The sequence below is a fragment of the Lissotriton helveticus genome, chromosome 11, assembly GCF_964261635.1.
Source record: "Lissotriton helveticus chromosome 11, aLisHel1.1, whole genome shotgun sequence".
In the NCBI taxonomy this organism is placed as follows: Eukaryota; Metazoa; Chordata; class Amphibia; order Caudata; family Salamandridae; genus Lissotriton; species Lissotriton helveticus.
The window spans coordinates 724545835-724568367 of record NC_136072.1 but is presented as its reverse complement, the minus strand read 5'-3'; the positions used below and the strand labels follow the sequence as shown (position 1 = coordinate 724568367).

At 49.6% G+C, this 22533-nt stretch overlaps 1 protein-coding gene across 1 annotated transcript in view; it reads right to left on the bottom strand.

Annotated features, from left to right (window-relative positions):
• DOCK5 (dedicator of cytokinesis 5) overlaps positions 1–22533 on the bottom strand; it is an 852732-nt gene that overhangs the window by 173886 nt on the left and 656313 nt on the right. The window contains exons 37-38 of the mRNA XM_078666602.1: positions 22296–22386; positions 15337–15456 (exon numbers count right to left, since the gene is read on the bottom strand). Of these exons, the coding sequence (XP_078522728.1) occupies positions 15337–15456; positions 22296–22386 (211 nt within the window). The remainder of the gene's footprint in view (positions 1–15336; positions 15457–22295; positions 22387–22533) is intronic.

Below are 22533 nucleotides of genomic sequence, written 5' to 3'. Positions count from 1 at the left end.
CGCCGCCCTGCTGCTTCCTGTCAACTAACAGCAGGGCCGCCGAGTGGAGTGTGGCGAGGGGCTGCCTACAACTCCCGGCAGCCCTCGAGGTCTCCAGCGTCAGGAGTGCGCGCCATGAGGCGCATAAAGGTACCACCAGTTTCAGCGAGCGGGGCTTCGCTGTTTTGCCTGTTTCCCGACCTGCCTGTTTCCCGAAGCGCTAACTTTCTCTGCGTGACCATACCAAGCCCCTCACCTGGCTGTTGAGACCCTGCTACCTCCGCCTGCCTCCCGCCGCCCTGCTGCTTCCTGTCAACTAACAGCGGGGCCGCCGAGTGGAGTGTGGCGAGGGGCTGCCTACAACTCCCGGCAGCCCTCGAGGTCTCCAGCGTCAGGAGTGCGCGCCAGGAGGCGCATAAAGGTACCACCAGTTCCGCCTTGCGGGACGCCGGGCGAAGCTCGGGCCAAGGGCGGGCCCGTTTAAGCCCGTTAAAGACCGAGTAGGAGGAGGAGCTTCGCGCGCACCCAAGATGGTCGCGTGAGCACAGGGCTCCCGGACCCTCGCCACCTCCATCGACTATCCTGTAATTTATCCTGATTCGGACGACGGGTGTTTATTGGCACAGTTCTACTGCTCATTTATTTGTTTCAGTGAACTTTTTTGGACTTCGGGGTCCAGAGCTACGGACTGTCGCAGTTTTTTGGCCTGCTCCAGGGTGACGCCCCGCGCTATCTTGTCTCGCTTGCCGTCCAGTAAGTGAACAACAACGGACTGCCAGACTTGCGTGGGCTGGCGATAGCTTTCGGTTTCGATTCCTGTCCGGAGCTTAACCTGACTTTGCAGGCTCCGTGGGCGGCCGGACGCTCCTACGCCCGTGGTCTCTCCACTCCTACTACCGATCTGTAGCGGCTTCCAGGTCTGAGACTGGCACCACATTCGCCCTTTTGGTCCTACATTTGCCCCCGCAGTCACCATTTTCACCCGTCTACAGGCGACCCGTACGGGTCCAGGATCCAAGATGGCCACCAAGCCTGATGCTGGGAAGCGTGGGCCTAAATCGGGCGTTCGAGGGAGTGCTCTGCAAACGAACATTATGGACCGGTACACTCTAACTAAGGGATCGCCGGGAGCAGTAGCTAAACCCCCGACGACAATGCTGGAAGACTCGTCGATTGAAGACGAGCCCTCGCTGCGAGATCTCATGGGTGCTATCACCGGTATGAAGGCCTCATTGGGGCAACAATATGAGGCCTTGACTCTCAAACTGGACACGGTGGCGATTGATGTCAATCTGATCAGGGCGGACTTGGCGAAAACAAACGAAAAGGTCAAGTCCCTGGATCTTCAGACCTCTAGCCTGGTCACCGATGTCTCTGACTTGCAGGCTGAAGTCGGGAATTTGAGAAAAGCCAATGATTATTTCTCGGGGCGCCTAGAGGACTATGAAAGCCGTGCCAGACGCAATAACATCCGCCTGATTGGGGTCCCGGAATCATCGACTGCTGCCTCGACGGACCTATTGGTGGAAGACCTGGTGCTGAATCACTTGGCGCCTAAGGGTCTTAGCAAGTTCTTCGCTGTAGAACGTGCACATAGAATCCCTGGCGGCACACCTAAGTCGGGTGCGAACCCTCGACCCATCATTGCGAGGATCTTTCATTTCCGGGACAGAGACGCTATCCTGCAGGCTTCGCGGCAGTCTGGTCCCATTGCCTTTGAGAACTCTACTGTCAACTTCTATCCGGACTTTACACAACAGGTCCAGAAACAGAGGCTGGGGTTCCAAGGGGTCAAGAAGAGACTCCGGGAAAGGTCTATGAAGTATGCCATGCTCTTCCCTGCCCGGCTGCGGGTGGTACATAGGGATCGTACCTTTTTCTTCGACCATCCTGGGGTCGTGAGTGACTGGCTTGACACGCTACCTGCGGATCCTGAACTTTTTGAGGACTCTGGCAAATCGGACCGGGCGGACGGTGGCCCGACAGAGCAGGAGTAACTGTTGACTTTGACCCCGTACTCTTCCTGTTGGCTTTGAACTGTGCTATGTTGTGTTCTTAGTGCTTGCAAGTAATAGTCTTTTTGGGGGTGGGTGGGGGGTGAACGGGTCCTTTCTCCTCCTGGGTTTTCTTTTCGTAGACTAGTTGGGTGGTTGGGCGACAGGCACACTGCAAGTTTATGGGGCTCTTTGGTCTTCAGCAGGGGTGCGGGGTGGGGGGTATAGTTGTTTTCACAGTGTTGGGGGAATTGGGTTGTTTGTTTGAATTTTCTTGTTACTTGCAAGGCGAGGGAAGAGCGCAATCCTGTTTTTTGCAGTCACTTTGGGTGTGGGGCGGGGGAGGGGCTGAATGCGGGGATGGGGGTAGGGGACTTCGGTTACTGTGTTGGAACGTAAACGGGTTGGGGGATGGGATTAAGAGGAGGGTGGTGTTGCAATTGCTGAAACGTTTGACTCCAGATGTTGTTTTACTGCAGGAGACTCATTTGCTTGGCAACAAGTGCTACGCTTTGAATAGGCGTGGTTATCGCCTTGTGGCGCACTCGGGTTTCACTTCGGGCTCTAGGGGGGCGGGCATTCTGGTTCGGACCTCCCTCCCGTTGGCCATTGATGATGTCATTCTGGATGATAAAGGACGATATGCCGCCATTGTGGGGCGATGGGAGGGGAAGGTTCTTATTTTGATTTCTGTGTACGTGCCCCCGGGCCTCCAGGCCACCACATTTGCTGATCTCAGCGGGCTTATACTGGGTCTCCCCGAGGGTCTGCTTTTGGTTGGGGGTGATTTTAATGCGGTGGTCTCGGGGATGTGTGATCGTCACCCTCCCAGGGAACTGCCGAAGGCCCAGACTTGGTTGAGTGACTTCCTGGAGACGCTGGGGCTCACTGATAGCTGGCGATTGCTTCACCCGGGGCAGTTGCAATATACCTATCATTCTGGTGCTCATGGTAGTCTCTCGAGGCTAGATCATATATTACTGCCCTCGGCCCATGCATCCCTCATACGGGAAGTTAAACATCTGGCGAGGGGTATCTCGGACCACTCTCCGCTTTGGCTGGTGGTTGATGCACGGCAGGGCTCGGCAGGCCGAGTGGCTCCGGTTAACCCCTGGTATTTGAAGGACCCCAAGATCAGGGCTGAGCTGGTTAAAACACACGATTGTTATTTTGCGGAAAATGTGGGCTCTGTTTCCTCCCCTAGTGTACTTTGGGAAGCTTACAAGACTGTTATTCGTGGCCAGGCACTCTCGTTAATTGGTAGCGTGAAGTCGGCAAACCGTGCTGAGGTGGTCCGCCTTGAGGGGGAGATCACGGCTCTGGAGGGGTGCTTGGAATCTGGGGTTACCGCAGAGGGGTTACATCTATTGGAGTTGAAACAACATGAATACAGGGTTCTGGTCACTGACGCTGCTAAGGAAATGGGAAGGGAACAACAGGGCCGCCTGTATGATGTGGGTGATAAGGCTGGTAAATTGCTTGCTTGGCTGGATAAGAGGGAGAATGCAAGTCGTGTCGTCCCTGTGATTGTTGCAGAGACTGGAGAGTGTTATACAGACCCTGCTGATATTGTTACGTGTTTTGCCAATTATTTTCGCGAGGTGTATTCCCAGGTGTCTGACCGATCTGAGCAGGACTCCCACCTGCTATTGCGTGATATTACACTTCCCCGATTGCCTGACATTGATAGGGATGCCCTGGGTGCACCGCCTACTGTGGACGAGGTTGCCGCTGCTGTTCGTTCGGTCCGATCCGGCAAGGCTTCGGGCCCTAATGGACTCCCCATTGAGTTATATAAGCTACGCCCGGACTCGCTCGCTCCACATCTGCGCTCTATGTTTCTTGAGTCTTTGGAGGTGGGTTCTCTCCCACCAGACCAGAGACTGGCTACTATTGTCGTCATCCATAAAGATGGTAAACCTCGAGATCGCTGTGCCTCTTTTAGGCCCATTTCATTGATTAATGCGGAGCCTAAAATCTTGGCCAGGCTGCTGGCGACACGTTTGGCGACTGTCATTGGGGACCTGGTTCACCCTGATCAATCTGGCTTTATACCGCATCGCAACACGGCGCTTAACCTCCGTAGGCTGCATGGCGTCTTGGCGCGTGCCGAGACGCTACGTGAGCCCGCCATCTTGGCGTCCTTGGACGCTACGATGGCGTTTGATACGATAGAATGGCCATATTTGTGGGCGGTTCTTGCTAAGTTTGGTTTTGGTCCGGAGTTCGTTCGGTGGGTCAAATTGCTTTACGCCGGTCCCATGGCTCAGGTGGTTGTCAATGGTAGGGTATCTGCACCCTTTGCACTGGGCAGGGGGACGCGACAGGGCTGTCCCCTGTCCCCCTTGTTGTTTGCTCTCGCCTTGGAACCGCTGGCGGCCTGGTTGAGGTGGGAGCCGTCCCTGAAGGGCATTAGATGGAATTCAGAGTTTGAGGACCGTGTATCTCTCTATGCTGATGATATTCTGCTGTATCTCACATCTCCCCGTAAATCCCTCATTGTATTGTTCGATGTCTTAACGTCCTTTCGTAAAAACTCGGGTCTTGTCATCAATTGGTCGAAGTCCTGTATATATGTCCTGTCGGGAGACGCTCCCCTTCTGCCAAGTGGTTGTCCTATCGTGATTGTGGGAGATGGATTTAAGTACCTGGGCATTTTTATCACCCTGAAACCTGAACTGCGGTATGACCGTAACTTGCTGCCCCCTCTTCAGCGCCTTCGGGCAGATGTTATCGCTTGGGGGAAACTTCCTCTCTCTCCCCTAGGTAGAGCGGCTTTGTTTAAGATGATGTCACTGCCCCGCTTCCTCTACGCATTGCAAAACACACTTGACGTCGTCCCGGCTAAATATTTCCGTGAGGTTGAGAGTTTACAGAGACAACTGGTGTGGGGGGGGTAAGCCCCGGATCGCTATCGCTAAACTGTCGCTCCCGTGGTATGACGGTGGAATTGCTTTGCCTGATATCCGTCGCTATTATTGGGCGTCTCAACTGGGGGCAATAAATCATTGCATGTACGGCCCTCTGCCGAATCCGGCCTTTGCGATGGACAAATGGTTGCTACCGGGGGGTGACTATAATAGAGCCCTCTACTCGAAACTTACCCCTCGGAACGTGACGGGCCCCACTAGGACGGCTGTCCAGGTGTGGAGACATGCTTCCATGGCGCTTGGGTGGTCTGATAAATTGACTCGTGCCACCCCATTGTACGCATCTGATAGACTTGGCTCACTCTGGCAGTTGAAGGGATTTGATAGGTGGGACTTGATAGGTATTAGCAGGATTGGTGATGTTTGGACTAAGGGAAGAATGAAGACGTTTGTGGAATTGAAAACCGAGTACGCTTTGAGCGATCGCGAATTTTTTCGCTATGCGCAGGCCCGCCACGCGGTGCTCTCGGTCTTCCCTACGGGTGTGGAGATTCCGGAGTTGTCCCCGCTTGAGGACAGGGTACTGGACGGTCATGTTCCTGACAGTACGATTTCCCTTATTTATAAAAAATTGATCAACTCCAGGTCTGATCTCCTGTTTCGCCTTAGAGAGGTCTGGATTGGTGATGGGCTAGAGCTGGACGATGAGGACTGGCAGGCGGCGATCTCTTCCCCTAGAGAGGTGGCCATCCAGGCGCGTCTTAGATTTGTGCAGCTTAAAATCCTGCATAGAGTGTATGTGACTGGTCCCCGTTTGGTCCACATGGGTTTCTCTGTGGATGGTTTGTGTCGGCGTGGATGCGGTCTCTTGGGCACCTTTTTGCATATCATCTGGGAGTGCCCTGAGATAGTGCGATTCTAGACCCGTGTGCACGAGGTGATGAGTGAGGTTACGGGGGTGCGATCGCTGCCAGAGGCTAGGAGATGCTTGCTTAATGTATGGGAACCGAACGATTACTCCGTACCGCAGCTCCGATGGGTGACCTTGGGCAATATGATCGCCAAACGGGACATTGCGCAACTGTGGGGCGCCCAGGGTCCACCCGGACTTCAGAAATGGAAACAAAATATGGACTGGTGCATGTTCAGGGAAAAAACTGTATATATTTCTCGGGGGACCCCCCGCAAATGGGGGAAGATATGGACTCAATGGAACGCTTACCGTGGCGATATATGTACCCCCCCTCTCCCTGACCCAGATGTTGCACCTACGTCCCCGTAGCCCGAGGGTTCCTCCACTTATTACTGTGTAATGATTACATTTTGTTCCTTCTGCCCCCCCCCCCCCCCTGCGAGACTCTTTTTGATGGTACAAACGCTCACTGGTTGTCCTTCCCGCTCACACACCATGTACTGCAACGATGTGTATATTACTGTCTGTTTTTCTTTGTTCCTTGCAAGATGTTTGTGTTTATGTTATAAACTTAATAAAAAGTTTCAAAAAAAAAAAAAAAAGACCGAGTAAGACTGGACTGGGCCACCCCATTGACATTTCCAGATTGATCATTCACCTTGTGCCCTCTTTACCATCTATTATTGTTATCTGTTTGGAGTTACTTAGTAATTCTCCAACCTTAGTATCCTCATTCTGAGCATGTCACCCAGAAACACTAGGAGTAGCAAGCCATCACATGCTGCCCAGACTATCGGTCCCATTGACCAGTTTATTTCTAGGGCCAACGATGCAATCAATCAAGGAGTCCTCTTGCTGGAACGGAGGGTCTCTCAAGAACTGGCCATGGCCAAACGCTCCTCGTTGGGCTTATTGGCTGCTGCTAGAACACCTCAGCACCCTTTAGAACATGGCGCATTAACGGATTCCCATACCGTCCCAGGCACTGTGGACTTGTCAGTATCTATCGATCTATCAGCGACCCAGCTTTCTCAATCCGACCTATCATTGGAGAGATCTCCGACTCTTTTTACTAGCCTGAGAAGGGAGGACTCCAATATAACCACCAACAGGGGCCTGAGGGAGGGTGCGATACCAAAGAAAAAAGGGAAAAATAAGAAACCTCTAAAAAACAACTTTTGCGTACAGTCACAATCTCTGATTAGCTCTGATTCGCAAATTCCATCTGCTATACAAAGCACCAGCCAACTAACTTCACCCCAGCAAGAGCCAAATCCCCTACCACCTGACATAATAAATCTCTCCACCTCCGTGCCTAACCTTAGCCCTAGTAGTAATGTGGGAAGAGGGCGTGTAACCTGTAGCCCAGATACCCAGTTATTGGTAAGACTAGAGGCAATAATTAAGTTGTATGTGCAACCAATCGAGCTTTCCCTGGCCAAAGTCGAAAAGATGGTGGAATCGCTAATTCTAGATCTTAAATCGGCCAAGAGCTCTCTTTCCACTCACCCTGTGGCCCAAAAACCCACATCTAACCCCAACATCACCAAAGCAGGGGCGGTAGCACCTAAACAAACACCTAAAAAGCACCTAAATTGGCTACTACATCTGCAGTCGTTCAGCAAAAACCATCAACCTTACCTGTGCAACAGCAATCTCCATCTATAGTAGCGAAGAAAGGCCCTGTCATACCACCAGTTTTAGCTTCAGCTCCTTTTACCTCCCAGGCCCCCTCCCAAGCAAAAACTCCAGGGATCCAAAATGCCACCTTCAAGTCGAGACGGAAAGGTGGTCGTTCCTTCCATCTTCCCCCAGAAGCCACCCCGTTTGTGGTAATCATGACCGGGGTCCCCGAGTTGAACCCAAACACAGAGGTACCAGGTTGGTCCTTAAAAAACAAAGTGTTACACTGGCTGTCCGCCAACAGGCCCCTTCCTCCTTACTCTAATAACAGAGTCACAACGGTCCGTAGGGTTCCTTGATTAGGTAAAGAGCCAAAAACAATTCAGGGTGACTGTGTTATCATTAACTTTGAAGACCCTCACACAGTCGAGCATATTTGCTCTTGGGGTTCCCAACTCACACCTGATGGAATTAGTTTAGTTTAGTTTAGTTTATGACATTTGTTAAGCGCTTGGTTGCACAGAGAACAGTGCGTCCCCGCGCTGACGACCCTACCTACATCTCTTCAGCTTAGCTCACAGAGGGTGAACACAGGGACACGGGTGAACTATGCTGAGTTTATCATGGGGAAAAGATGGGTTTTCAGCCTCTGTCTGAACCTGGTTTCAGACGGCTCCATCCTCAGTTCGATGGGTAGGTTATTCCAGTCGTTGCTGGCATGGTGTCTGAATGAACGTCCTCCCATCCTTGCTCTATGTATCCGAGGCACCACTAATAGCATGCTACCCATCGACCTCAAAGGACGTGCAGGGCGATAGACTGGAAGCAAGTCCTGAAGATATGGGGGTGCTTTTTTGTGAGCTATACGGTGGGTGATGCACATAGTTTTAAATTTGATTCTTTCCTTTATTGGGAGCCAATGAAGGGAGCGTAATGCATGTTTACCAGAGGCTCTCCTAGGGAGGTTAAGGACCAGCCTCGCAGCTGCGTTCTGGACGCGTTGCAGCTGTGTTAGGGCCTTTTTACTAAGTCCACATAGGAGGGAGTTCCCATAATCAAACTGGGAGGTGACCAAGGCGTGTACCATAGTTTTTCTAGAGCTGGGGGGCAATAGGTCCAGGATTTTCCTTAGGACCTTCAGGAGTCCATAGCATTTTCCCGCGACCTTACCCACATGATTGGTGTAGGCTAGGTTAGAGTCCAGAAGAAAGCCAAGATTCTTAACTGTGTCTACTGGGACCGGGACAGAGCCCAGTTCAGTGGGCCACCAGGCAGAGGTCCAGATGGAAGGACATGGACCTACAATAAGAACTTCCGTCTTGCTACCATTAAGGCGGAGACAGTTCTGTTTCATCCAGCCGTCAAGTGCCACAAGGCAAGCCGAGAAGTTCTCAGCATCCACAACTGGATCACGGGACAGATTGATCACCAGTTGTGTATCATCTGCATAGGAGACTATTGCCACACCATATGACTCCACCAGATTGGCAAGGGATTCCATGTACAGATTGAATAATGTAGGGCTCAGAATAGAGCCCTGTGGAACCCCTTGCCTGAGACATCTAACACTGGATTTGCATGGTGGGCAATGCACTTGAAATCTCCTGTTCTTAAGAAAGGATACCAGCCACTCATGAGCAGGTCCGGTTATTCCCTTTTCACTCAGTCGGTCCAGTAGTACGGGATGTGATACGGTGTCAAACGCCGCACTTAAGTCCAATAGGACCAGTGCGGCCGTGTGACCTTCATCCGCCTTCCTCCGCAGCAATTCTGTTGATAGGAGGAGGGCGGTCTCAGTCGAGTGTTTAGCTCTGAAACCCGATTGAGACGTGTGCAGGAGCAAGTTTTCCTCCATGAAGCTGACCAGCTGTCGGTTAGCCAGTTTTTCTACTACCTTCGCACAGTAGGGGAGAAGGGAGATTGGTCTTAGGTTGTCTAATTGCGCTATGCTTATGTGGGCTTTCTTTTTTATTGGGACGACTTGGGCCAGTTTCCAGCTCTCCGGAACTAGACATTCATAGAAGGAAAGCGAGGCCATATTGCCTATGTGCTTCGCCACCTGGGGAAGATGACTACGAAGAATTCTCGCTGGTACCGCATCTAGGGGAGAGCCCGAGTGAATGTCCGATAGGATGTTGATAAACTCTTGGCACTAAAAGACTTTCATACTTTTACCCTCCATTAAACCACTATGTTTCAGGTCCAGAATGGAATTGGACCCAGGTTGGCAATTGGAACAGAAGACCCGACTGGTTAGACTGGGCGGGTCATGGGAGTAGAGATCCCGCTCCAGTCCTTGGTTGGAGGGGTGTCCCATTGTCTAATAGATACGACTGCCTGGAGATGGTGGATTGACCATCATCTGTTAACATCCAGGAAACCATAAATCCCCTGTACTCTGGTCCAAAAACACCAAAGCTGTCGATGTCACCGAATTTATCTTCCAACTCCCTGATGTCACCTGATACGGAAGGTATACCCGTTTTAGTGGAAGTGCCCCCTATTTCATCCACTGTAGCACATTTCGTCGTTGTTACCAACGACGAACATACCACATCTAATACCCCTCCCCGACAAGGAACTCAACCTACTAATACCTTGATGAGCGCCAGGAAATCAATTCCTCCTACTCTGACGCTCTCCATATTATATTGGAACGTGGCTGGACTCCGATCAAGGATCAATCTGAAAACTTGGCTGGACCTAGTAAACATCCACCAGATAGTCTGCCTTCAGGAGACCTGGGCAGTTGACCCAATTAATTTACAGGGCTATAAAACATACCATACTCCAGCCAGCACTACTACGCATGGCAGATCCAAGGGAGGTTTAGCAGTGTATATCTCTAATAATTTGGCAGTAAAGAACATCACTGTTATTCATACCACCATGAACTTTCAAATTATAATGGTTATTTTTAACAAATGTATGTCATACTGTTTTATTAATTTTTATAATAATCTATCCCCTGTAGACTGTGTTAGAACTGTTTCCGAAATCTCTTCCCTTACAAACGAGCGACGAAACAGTCTACCATCAATTGTTTGTAATGTGATTTGGGGGGGATTTCAATGTTCCATTGTGTATTAACCATAAGAAAGGCATTTGTAGGCTCCTAGATGAAGATGATTGTCCTCTGTCTCACTTTTCACATACCCATCTAGGTGAAACTTTGAATGATAGTCTCTTCTCATTAGAATTAATGTACGCAAATGATCTTGTAGATCCCCCCGTTGATTTCAGACCTACATTCCACGGCAGGGGTTTGTCAAGTACCATTGATTTCATTTTATGTTCACATATTTTAAAGGGCAAACTTCAAAAGTTTGCCACAGGTACAGATATTTCAAGTGACCACTTCCCAAATAGTATCACTTTCTTGGTTGATACGGATGATTTCCATCCCAATAGGACTAGTTTATTGACCCAGCAATCTTTGGCCATGGACAAAACCAATGGCTTCTCTGTGAAATGGTCAAAAATTGATCCCACAATAATTACTACCAAGGTTATATCCAAGGCTCTTCCTTGGATTAATATATGTTTGGCAGATGAGTCACCACCTGAGCTGATTTTATCTAGTTTTCAGGAGATCCTAAAAGCTATGAGGGCCGTATTACTCCGTCATCATAAACCAGGTAACCAGACATCTCCCCGATGGTTTAATTCGGCCTGTCGCAAAGCGCTATCCGCCCTAAAAAAGGCATTACATAAATCAATAAGAAACAAAGCTGAGATAGCCAAACTCAGAATAGAGTATAGAAAGGCTCAACAAAACTGTAAAAAGGATCTAAAGAAAAATTTATGGGCCGAACTACATGCGAGTTGCCGAAGTAAAGATGGCGCTCAGTTTTGGCGCATAGTCAAATCACCTTTCCTAGCTGAAGTAAACACTTTCCAGCATCTAGATGTGGCTGTGACGGCGGACGAGTGGGTGACCCACTTTTCTAAGATCTTTGGTGGTACCCCTGTGGACTTAACAGCACAAGCCACGCCAACTGCCGACCATTCTAAGATACAAGTATACCCTATTGACCTCCACTTTAGCTTAAGCGAGGTCATATACGCTTTAATGTCCTCAAAAACCAGAAAGGCCCCCGGCCCTGACGGAGTCCCTCTCGACATCTTTGTTACCAACATGGACCTGTGGTCTCCCATCGTCACCCAGGTGATGGGGGTGGTTACTAAAGTTGGCCTACTAGACTCTTGGTCTTCTCCATTCTGCTCCCTATATTCAAAAAGGGCGAACGAAACAACCCAGCCTGTTACAGGCCCATTTCCCTCCTGGACTCCCTGGGGAAGGTCGCGGGACGACTGATCCTGGAACGTCTCCAGGATTGGGCGTCGGAAAACAATGTCTTGACCGACCTTCAGTATGGTTTCCGGGAGGGACTTGGTACTGTTGAGCAGGCATTGAATTTAACCCTTTTAATAGGCAAGTATGTCGGGGCAAGAGGAGGGAATCTGTATCTAGTATATGTCGACCTCAGCGCAGCGTTCGACTGCGTGTTACACTCCAGGCTGTGGTCCATTTTAGGCGAATTGGGAGTTGATCCTTCCCTTATCACGTTCCTTCGTGAGCTTTACTCTGATGCTAAAGCATGCGTAAGGTACGGGATTGGCGGCGAACTCTCGCCCTCTTTCCCAGTAACAAGAGGAGTTAGGCAGGGTTGTGTCCTGGCTCCCTTCTTGTTTAACCTTTATACCAACGGGCTGGAAACAGCCATGTTAGAAGGGAACCAGGACCTAGCAACCATTAACCATCGTCCCATACCTGCATTACTTTATGCAGACGACTCCGTCATACTAGCTAGAACGCTAGTCCAGCTACAAAAACAATTGGATAAGTATTGCCAGTTTATGCTCTCTCTGGGGTTAAAAGTCAACAAAAGCAAAACCTTTGTTATGTATACCGGGCCTAAGGTAAAGAACCCCAAACCTCTTTACATCGAGCAAGTTAGATTGGAACGTGCCAGGGAATACCCATATCTGGGTATTTTAATAGACGATCAGTTATCTTGGAAACGAGCTGTGGCATGTAAGAAGTTGCTTTATCAGAGAGCAACTTCGGCTCTTGTTTCCTTTTCAAGGAAACTGGGCAAACCTGCCCCATCCGAGTTGCTTAAAATTTATCATGCTAAGTGTCATAGTATAGCAACCTATGGAGCAGGTGTCTGGGGCTACGCCACAGCTGATGAATTACAAAAAGTCCAAAATGTTTTTTTTAAATACTTATTGGCACTCCCACAAAGCGCTCCAATTTACGGATGCCATATCGAGCTTGGTATTGACTATTTAACTGATAACATCAAATGTCAACCAATTCTCCTATGGCACCGTATATGGAACAAACAACAATGCGACTTAACTCGTTCCTTGATATCTGATTGTCTATCCATGGAGTTTTGGAAAAAAATCCCATGGTTATTGTACGTTTCCAACTTTTTAAAGGACCTGAATCGTACATTCTACTTCACGGAGCCCTCCTCATTAGCCGATATCAGCAGAGGTGCTCTAAAAAATCTTCGTTTAAATCATCTAAGGGAACTTCGCCTCTCCAGCGAAGTTTCCAAGCAAACTAACGTGCAAGTATTGATGGTCCAAGTTTCCCCTGGTATTCAGCCTTATCTCACTTTTTACCTTTCCAACTACGAAAAATATGTACTAACCAGGTTTCGTTTTAACTTATTTTTTCGTCTTGTTACTTTCCCCACCGAGTCAAACTGGTCTCACGATTTGATTAAATGCCCGTGTGACGGTGTTTCTTCCCAATCAACTATCCATCTCACTTTGTTTTGCAAATATTATGAGCAATCACGTAAGCGGTGGATTATCCCTCTTCTCCGTCAAATGGGGTTGAGGACCTGTCGCCCAGCCTTTCTGGCACTTCAGCTAGTAGATTCCCAACATGTAGCCAAAAACGTTGCCCTTTTCTTAAAATCATGTTTGAAGGTACGCAGTAAAATTGGGTTACCGTCCCTTTAAACTCACGTTTATTAGAATTAATGTGTGCACTGGTTTTTATACAAAGACTTTAAACACCACTTTGCAATGTATTAATGTGTTTTAATGTACATTTTATTTAAAATGTATGATGTACTTTTTATGATTATTAAGCATTAATCGAATAAAAGTTTTTGAAAGAAAGAAAGAATAACCAAATATTTTAAGTAGCACTCTGCATGGTAATATCTGTTTAAATATATAAGACAGGATGCAAAGAACAAAACAATTGCTTTCTCTTTCCCCTCAGCCTGCTGCTACACTGTGTTTCTGTGATCTTTACAACGACCCCTCATCCTTGCTGTCGTGTTGGTTGCCTTTGTGATTGTCTTGTGTTAACTCTCTGCTCTGACATCTTTACTGGTGGCACAAGGCTTGTCTACAGCACAGTTTCAATGATTAGCTGATGAAAAATGACACTTTGTAAGCTCCACGTTCTGTATGGCCAGTGGCAGTGGCATTTGGTGATGTTGGCGCCGTAGCATATTCCATGAAATCATGGATTTACCACACTTGATACACATTCCAATGTCTGCAGCATAAATTGGTGATTTTAACACAAAACGACCTTCGAGCTTAAACTGATTCCTCATGTATTCCAATGGAATTAGTTGCTGCACAGGGACAAACCCTTTGCAATGTTGATAGGCAATCTTTTAGTTGTTGATTACTCTAGCCAGGTGTTAAACAGGTGCAAATGAGGTGCCTCCTTCACCCAGACCCTATTAATGTCTGTTAAATTGACAAAATAAGCACTACTGTCACAGAATATGTAAATTTATTTACAAGAATTACCAGTGCCACAGAAACCGAGCATTGCAGCAAACATGTTGTACATCTAAATAGCATCTTCACCCTTCAACAACATTTTCCACTGTTTAAAAGAAAGATTCCTGGGCCTCAGAATACACATTAAAAAAAATCTTTTTCATTTCCAGATGAGTTTCCAACCACAAAATACATTTCTAGACGGAACGTTAGAATTAAGCTTTGCCACACAATTATCTTCCCCTTTTAAATTGGTGGGGGTCGCTCTATAAAATTCATCAGACACATGCTTTTTAAATTGCAAAAAGAACCCGAATGAAGGCTTCCAGCCAGTTACATAATGTACTAAAAAGTTGGCAAGAGGCAGGTTTAAATCGTTATACAATAAAAGGAGCAGAGAGTCGAAACAAACAAGCCATCAGCCCATGCCTGTGTATTAAATGGGCCTTCTTTTTCAGAAGGGATTATTATTCAAAAGTATACAATGAGCCACAGAGATGTTATGTGACCTGGAATATAACCAAGAAATAATGTAAAATGAACAAAACATTAAAATATTGAGAAGTATCCCAGTCTTCACCAGTTTCCAGGAAACTCTACCAAGGACCCTAAGAGCCAGTTTTAAAGTAGGGTGGCAATAGGACATCCTTAAATTCCGAAAAAATGAAACATGCAAAAGCAAATCCTCAGGTGGAATTCCCTCTATCATTCAATCACTATGTGAAGGAAATTCCACTAGTGGATTCTCCTAAGGATTCAGCACTTTCTTCAGAAGTTGAAATATGTTCTATTCCCACGCAGTGTATGTCCCTAACCCCATCACCCGGATGGTCTGATGGAGCTCAAATGGTGCCTGCGGTGAGACTCAGCCATGTGTTTAGAACATCCTGCCGAATAAAATCTGCCAAAAAAGGGGAAGCAGAATCTTGTCCCATATTAAGATCCAGGATTAGATCCATTTCAACAATGCATGTCTAATACTTAACTTTCAACTGTACACAAACAGGTGTCTTCAACAAAAGGCCAGAAAAAGGAAGGATTGTTGGCAACGATTCATTAAAGGAACAATGCCTTCTTCATTGCTCTTCAAGCAAAAGCATAACTTATGGAATTTGGCACTTTCAAAAAAGGTACTTTTTACAATTTTAGATGCAACTGCTACTTAAAATGATAAACAGAAACTCGCCTTGCCCTTGTCGAAGAAGGATATGATTTCCTGGTAAAGCTTCTCCTTAAGCTCCTGCTGGGAGTACACAATATAGCTGTCCCTCTGGAGCAAGTGGGGTGCACACGGCTGATCCGACCACTGGAAGGTAGAAAAGTTATGAGTTGTGAAGAGAGGACCTTATCAGTGAGCGACTATCAATAGAGAATCTTTTAGAATAAGAAGCCAGGAAAACAATCCCAAAAGATACTTACAATGTGGTCATGAGTAACCATTTCATGCAATCAAACCACTTTTAATATTAGGCATTATCATTTTCGCATTGCAAATACATAGCTTTAACAAAAGAATTCTAGACATAGAGGAGTGATCTCGGTGTAAAAACGAACACAAAACTGGAGACTAAGAATTAGTGTGCAACAGCAGTCAGAGTTTAGGCAGATACGTTTGTATTGTCGCCATGGTAGCCCGTGTCTACCTATGCACAGTATCCATACATTAGCAATGGAAGACAACTAGGTGCTTCAGGTTTTATTCTCTAAACCACAGTTGTGTAGAACGACCAGAACATGATAACATTTAGCACTGTACCAACAATAATGAGGCCACAGTTTTTTGGAAGTGGGGAGGAACTGTGCCCATGGTTACGACCATGCTAGAGTAGGGTTGTTTATTTATCCTTAGTATGACCATAAGAACTCATGTTCAACAGAGCGTGGACCTGGCGCAAAAGTTATTAGTTCAGTAACGATATATCTGTAAGAGACATTAGTTAGTGATAGACTCCTTATCATAGAATATCCCCAGGCGTCAGACTGGATCCGGAAAGTTTTTCGGCAGCAGTACCCCTGCACGTCAGTAGGTGCGTCGTGGGGCTCCACGTCCGTCGCTGGTGTCATAAGTGCTGAGATGACGTCACGGAGACTACTTAGGCACCACCCATGCACGCGGATGTCAGTTCTGTACATGACTTTCCGCGCAAGGAATGCAGAGCCATGCATGAAACTAACCATTGGTGCCATGAAACTAGGGCCCTGAAAGGGATGTCCTTAACCCTAGAAATCAGTTCGCAGAACGGGGAGGATGGGTGGGGCGGTAAGGAATCGATCACAAACTAATGTCTCTTACATATACATTGTTACACAAGTAGTAACTTGTGCAACTGAAAAAGACAAGTTAGTGATAGATTCCTTACCTTAGAATAGATACCCCAGCAATACCAACCCCGGAGGTGGGTCTGCAAACAAGATTACACCAAAAAGTCACGGAGAACAGAACGGCCAAAGAAGCCGTCTCTCCAGACTTTTTTGCCAAGGTAGTAATGCTTGGTAAATGTGTGCAGCGAGGCCCACGTAGCTGCCTGACAAATGTCCTGCAAGGGAACTCCGTGTCCCAAGGCAGTAGTGGCTGTCGTTGCCCTGGTAGAGTAGGCACGCAGTCCCACAGGAGGCTCCCTCTAGGCCAACGAGTAACATGCTTTGATGCACAGAACGACCCACTGAGAGATGGTTCATTTGTGCACGGCCGACCCTTTTTGGCGCCCACGTAGCCAACAAGGAGCTGGTCATCCTCCCGGAACTGTTGTGTGCGCTTCAGATAGAATGAGAGCACACGTTTTGGTTCCAGACGGTGGAGCCTCTCTTCCTCTTTCGTAGGATACGGAAAGAAGGTGGGCAAAGCGATGGTCTCCCCAATGTGGAAAGGTGTAACAACCTTTGGCTAGAAAGAGGACGGGTCCTTAAAACCACCTTGTCCGGATGAACAGAAAGGAAAGGAGGTTTAGAAGAAAGAGCCAGAGCTCACTCACTCTTCTGGCACAGGTGATAGCTACACCAGGAAAGCCGTCTTTAGAGTGAGAAGACGTAAAGGACAGTTATGAAGGGGCTCAAAGGGAGCGCACATCACATATGTTAAGAAAAGGTTTAAGTCCCATTAAGGCATTATGAACGGCACGGGCGGAAACATGTGCGTAATGCCCTTCAGGAAACGGTTAACAACCGGGGACTTAAAAAGAAAGGCTGATCTGGAAGCCATAGGAAGACGGAGATGGGCAAAAGATAACCTTTAATAGTGCCCAGAGCAGAGCCCTGCCGGGCCAAAGAAAGAAGAAACAGAAGGACCTTGGAAAGAGGGGCAGAAAGGGGATCCACAGCTTTAGCTGTGCACCATGCCACAAATGTGTTCCACCTGCAGGCGTATACAGTTTTAGTGGAGGGACGCCTGGCTGCCAGAATGACATCACAGACTTCAGGAGGAAGATCGAAGGCTGTCAACTGTCGCCGCTAAATCTCCATGCATGGAAGTGGAGGCTGGACAGGTTTGGGTGGAGGACCATCCCCTGCTGCTGTCACAGCAGATCCTCCCGAAGAGGCAGTCAGATCGAGGGATCGATCGTAAAGTTGAGTAGCTCGGGATACCAGTGCCCAATCCAGAGCCACAAGGATGACTCAGGCCTGGTCGCGCCAAATCTTCTTCAGCACTCTGGGCAGAAGTGGTACAGGAGGAAAGGCGTACAACAGACCGCAGCTCCACTCGTGACGAAAAGCGTCGCCAATCGAGGCCCCCTTGGAAATTCCAAAGCGCAGAACTGATGACATTGCCCATTCTCTTCGGTGGTGAATAGATCTAACCAAGGTTCTCCCCAATGCAGAAAGAGATCTTGCGCCACATCCTAGTTCAGACGCCATTTGTGATCCATCAAGCACCTGCGGCTGAGTTTGTCCGCCCTGGCGTTCAGAGAACCTGCCAGGTGTTAAACCACCAAGGTGATGCCCATATGTTCCAGCCATGTCCAGAGGCGCAGAGCCTCCTGACATAGGCTCCACGACCCCACCCCATGGCGGTGGTGTTGTCCGTGAACACCTGCACTACACTTCCCCGGATAGAGGGAAGGAATGCCTTCAGTGCAAGTCGGATCGCCGAAAGCTCCATGAGGTTGATATGGAATCGGGATTCCGCCGGAGACCAGAGGCCTCTGATCTCCGCCTCTCCCAAGTGGCCTCCCCATCCAAGGAGGGACGCATCCATCACCAATGAGTGCTTAGCAATTTTTGAGCCACCACTGCAATTGACGTGCAGTGCCCTCCGAAATCTGGAAGCGATCGGACAGGTTGCCCTGATGCTGTGCCCACTGAAACTTCAGGACCCACTGCAGAGCCCGCATATGCCATCTGGCATGTTGCACTAGCCATCAGGCCCAGGAGTCGGTGTGACTTCCTGACTAAAACCCGGGATAGAGGCTGAAAGATCGGAATCATAGCCTGAATATCCCGGACTCGCTGCTCGGGAAGATAAACCAGAAATCGTGTTGAATCCAGAACTGCTCCGATGAAGGGGAGCTTCTGAGAGGGACTCAGGTGTGACTTCAGCACATTGCTGGAGTACCCCAGCAAATGCAGGAGGTCGGCCGTATTCTGAAGGTGGTTGATGACTGTCTGGGGGGGGCCCGCCTTCAACAACCAGTCGTCGAGGTAGGGGAAGACTGAAACCCCTTACCTGCGCAGATGAGCTGATACCACCGCAATCACTTTCGTTAACACCCGAGGGGCGCTGGTAAGGCCGAAGGGGAGCACGGCAAACTGAAAATGCTCTTGGCCTACCGTGAACCACCGGTGGGCCGGCAGGCAGGGGATGTGAAAATAGGCATCCTGCAAGTCCAACGCTACCATCCAGTCTCCAGGGTTGAGGGCAGCCAAGACCTGAGCCAGAGTCAACATCTTGAACTTCTCCTTCCGGAGGAAGCGATTGACGTTCCTGAGGTCCAAGATGGTGCGCAGGCCCCCTTTGTCCTTCTTGGGGACCAGAAAGTAGTGGGAATAATAACCACACCTACTTCTGGTCCAGGAACACGCTTGATGGCCCCCTTGGCCAGGAGGGCTGTAACTTCCTGTTGGAGAAGCGCAAAGTGATCCCCAAATGCAGTGGAACTGAGGTGGCTGGCTGGGGGGCAGACTCAAAGGTGAGGGAGTAACCCCTTCGGACAATTTGCAGCACCCACCTGCCTGAAGTAACAGAACGCCAGTGGGGGAGGTGATGTTGAATCCTGCTGCCCACTGGCGTGGGTTGCACCCCAAAGCTCGATCTAGGAAGGCTTTCAGGCGGATGCTGTAGGAGTGGAGGTGGACTGACCCGCCCGTTGGCCCCCTGTGCCGCCACAGCAGCCTCCACGCCTGCGGCTGCTCTGATTTCAATTCTGCACAGGCTTCTGGCTGAACAAACGTGCAGGGGCGCCCCTTCCGTGGCCACGAAAGGAACAAAAGGTAGACTTGGCCAGGCATATGGTGGAGAGACCCAAGGACTTGGCCGTAGCCCGAGAGTCCTTGAAACGCTCAAGCGAACTGTCTGCCTTATCGCCAAACAGGCGAGTACCATCAAAAGGCATGTCCAGGAGGGAACTCTGGACATCCCCTGAAACCCAGTGGACCGCAGCCAGGCATGGCGACGCAGGGCCACTGCTGTGGAGATCACTCTCCCGAATGGCTAACTTTGCAGCATCCTTCCCCTCTGCAACAGCTTGGGAGAGGTCAGCCCGAACCTCTTCTGGGCACTGGGGCAGTGTCTGCGCCACTGTGTCCCACACAGCATGAGAATAACGGCCAAAAAGTCATGCAGTTGTGACTGACCGCAGCCCAAGCTGGCAGAGGAAAATAATCTTTTGCCAAATTTTTCGATTCCTTATCTGGCTGGGCAGTAGGGAACGCATTTTGTCAAGTAGAGGCCTGAATGACCAGGCTCTCCGGAATCGGATGATTTGTTAAAAAGGCAGGCCACGTTCTTATACACAGGAACCCCTGTGGCTGGTCTAGACCAGGTGCCCATTAAAACGTTCGTCAAGGCCTTATTGAACGGAAGCAGAGGTTCCATAGAACTTGCCGCCGGCTGAAGCACTTCAGTAAGGAGGTTTGTCTTATGAGTGACAGTAGGCAGATCGAGGTCAAGGGCCTCAACTGCTCTATGGAGCACCACAAAATATGTGGCACCCTCCTCCATGACAGTGGGAGGAGACATAAAACCCAGCTCAGAGGAGAGGTCAAGGCCACCTGCATCCTCCGATTTCTCTGCCCACTCATGTTCGGACTCGCACTGCCGTGCAAGAGGGTCCTCCGACACCTCCCAGTCATCCCCCTCCTCCACTGCCTGAGGCACAGGCGGCAGCGGCGGGGGAGGCAAAGGAGTAAACAAATGCTCCAACGGCGCCGGTTGGTGCCGATCCGGCTCCAACTACCAATTCGGGTCTCAAGCCGGGGTAAAATTGCCCGGAAACTGGGGCAAGAGCGGAGGTGGGACGAATGGAGCCCATGCTGGCGCTGGGAACGGAGCCGCAGGGAGCACCAGGGCCGGAGCCACCGGCGGAGGACCGTGTGGCGCCAGAGCCATTGGCAAAGGACCTTGAGTCGTAGGGCCTGGAGCCGCCGGCAGAGGCGGTGGCGTGCAAGGGCCCTTCATAGGGACCTCAGGGCCCGAGGCACGCCGGTGGGAGCCCTAGACCTGAAATGACGGTCCATGGCAGCAAGAAACTCTTGCACCTGGGCCGGAGTCGCCGACAGACCTGTATAAGGTGGGCAGGCCGCGGGACTCCCAGGCTCCAACGGAGCCGCTGGGGAAGGACCCCTGGCCCCATCGTCTGTGTCCGAAGACCGACGGGGGGACATCGGAGAGCGAACACGCTTCTTCGACTTTTTCTAGTGACGTCTCTTACCCGATTCTGAGGGCGAAGACTTCGACCCCAAGGAGCAATGATGATGGCTCTGCGATCAGTCCCTTGGATGACCCCTGGACCTTGAATGGCGCAAAGCCAATGGCCTGGCTTCCAGCAGCTTTCGAGACCGCTCCCGCACAGCCTTCGGAGTCATGGCCAAACAGTCGGAACATGACTGGGCGGCATGGTCGCGCTCCAGACAGCAGAGACAGACGCCATGCGGGTTGTATAAGGTGGGTAGACTGCGGGACTCCCAGGCTCCAACTGAGCCACTGGGGAAGGACCCCTGCCTGGCCCCATCGTCGGTGTCCGAAGACCGACGGGGGGGACATCGGAGAGCGAACACGCTTCTTTGACTTTTTCTAGTGACATCTCTTATCCGATTCCGAGGGCGAAGACTTCGACCCCGAGGAGCGATGATGATGGCTCTGCGATCAGTCCCTTGGATGACCCCTGGACCTTGAATGGCGCAAAGCCAATGGCCTGGCTTCCAGCAGCTTTCGGGACTGCTCCCGCACAGCCATCGGAGTCATGGCCAAACAGTCGGAACATGACCGGGAGGCATGGTCATGCTCCAGACAGTAGAGACAGCCATGGGGGTTGGCCACCAACATCGTACGGTGACAGCCCCATAGGATTTAAATCCAGGCATCCCTACTTGGCACCAGGAGTCAAAGACTCAAAAAGAACAGAGACAAAAGTCTCAAAAAAGTTAGTCAAAAAGTGACTAGGGTACGTGCGCTAACCAGATTTGCGCTTGCTGGCGTGGAAAAACAAAGAACTGACGTCAGCGCGCATGGGTGGCTCCTAAGTCGTCTCCGTGACATCATCTCGGCGCGACAAACGCGGAGCTGCACAACGCCACCTACCGACGCGCAGGGGTACCGCTGATAAAAAACTTTCCGGATCCAGTCTGATGCCTGGAAATATTCTAAGGTAAGGACAGCCGCGGCCGGTAGTGGGAGTACCGGCTGGGCGGTGATGTGGGGAGGGGCTTTGGCAGGGTGGGGGGTAGTAATGTATGGTTTACAGACTTTGACAGGTAAGTAAACATATAAATAAAACAAATTTTGTTGCGTTTACTGCATCACCAAATGCGATGCAGTGCACGCAATGAAATTCGTTTTATTCATTTATATGTTTACTTACCTGACATGATTTTTCGGGTTCACGTAATCAAAGGAATGATGGTTCAGATTACTGAGGTTACCATTCATGAGTTTCAGTTATCCATCAGCAATCTCTTATCTTCTCTAATCTAATGCAGTATATGCAAATTCACCTGCAGAAGTTCAGCATGCAGTAGGAGGGTGTATGCTGCCTCAGAATAACTCTCACAGTCTCTATGCAGGTCCCGAAGCTTGTATAGATACCTGAATAAAAGAAAAGCAAGAAGCATTAGAACAAGTACCTGCAAAAAAGATCAAGGAAAGCGGAGATATATCAACTCACTACAATAATGCAAATGGCATTCTCACTCATGACCAATTTTCATATTTAGGATTAAGATAACCCTTAAA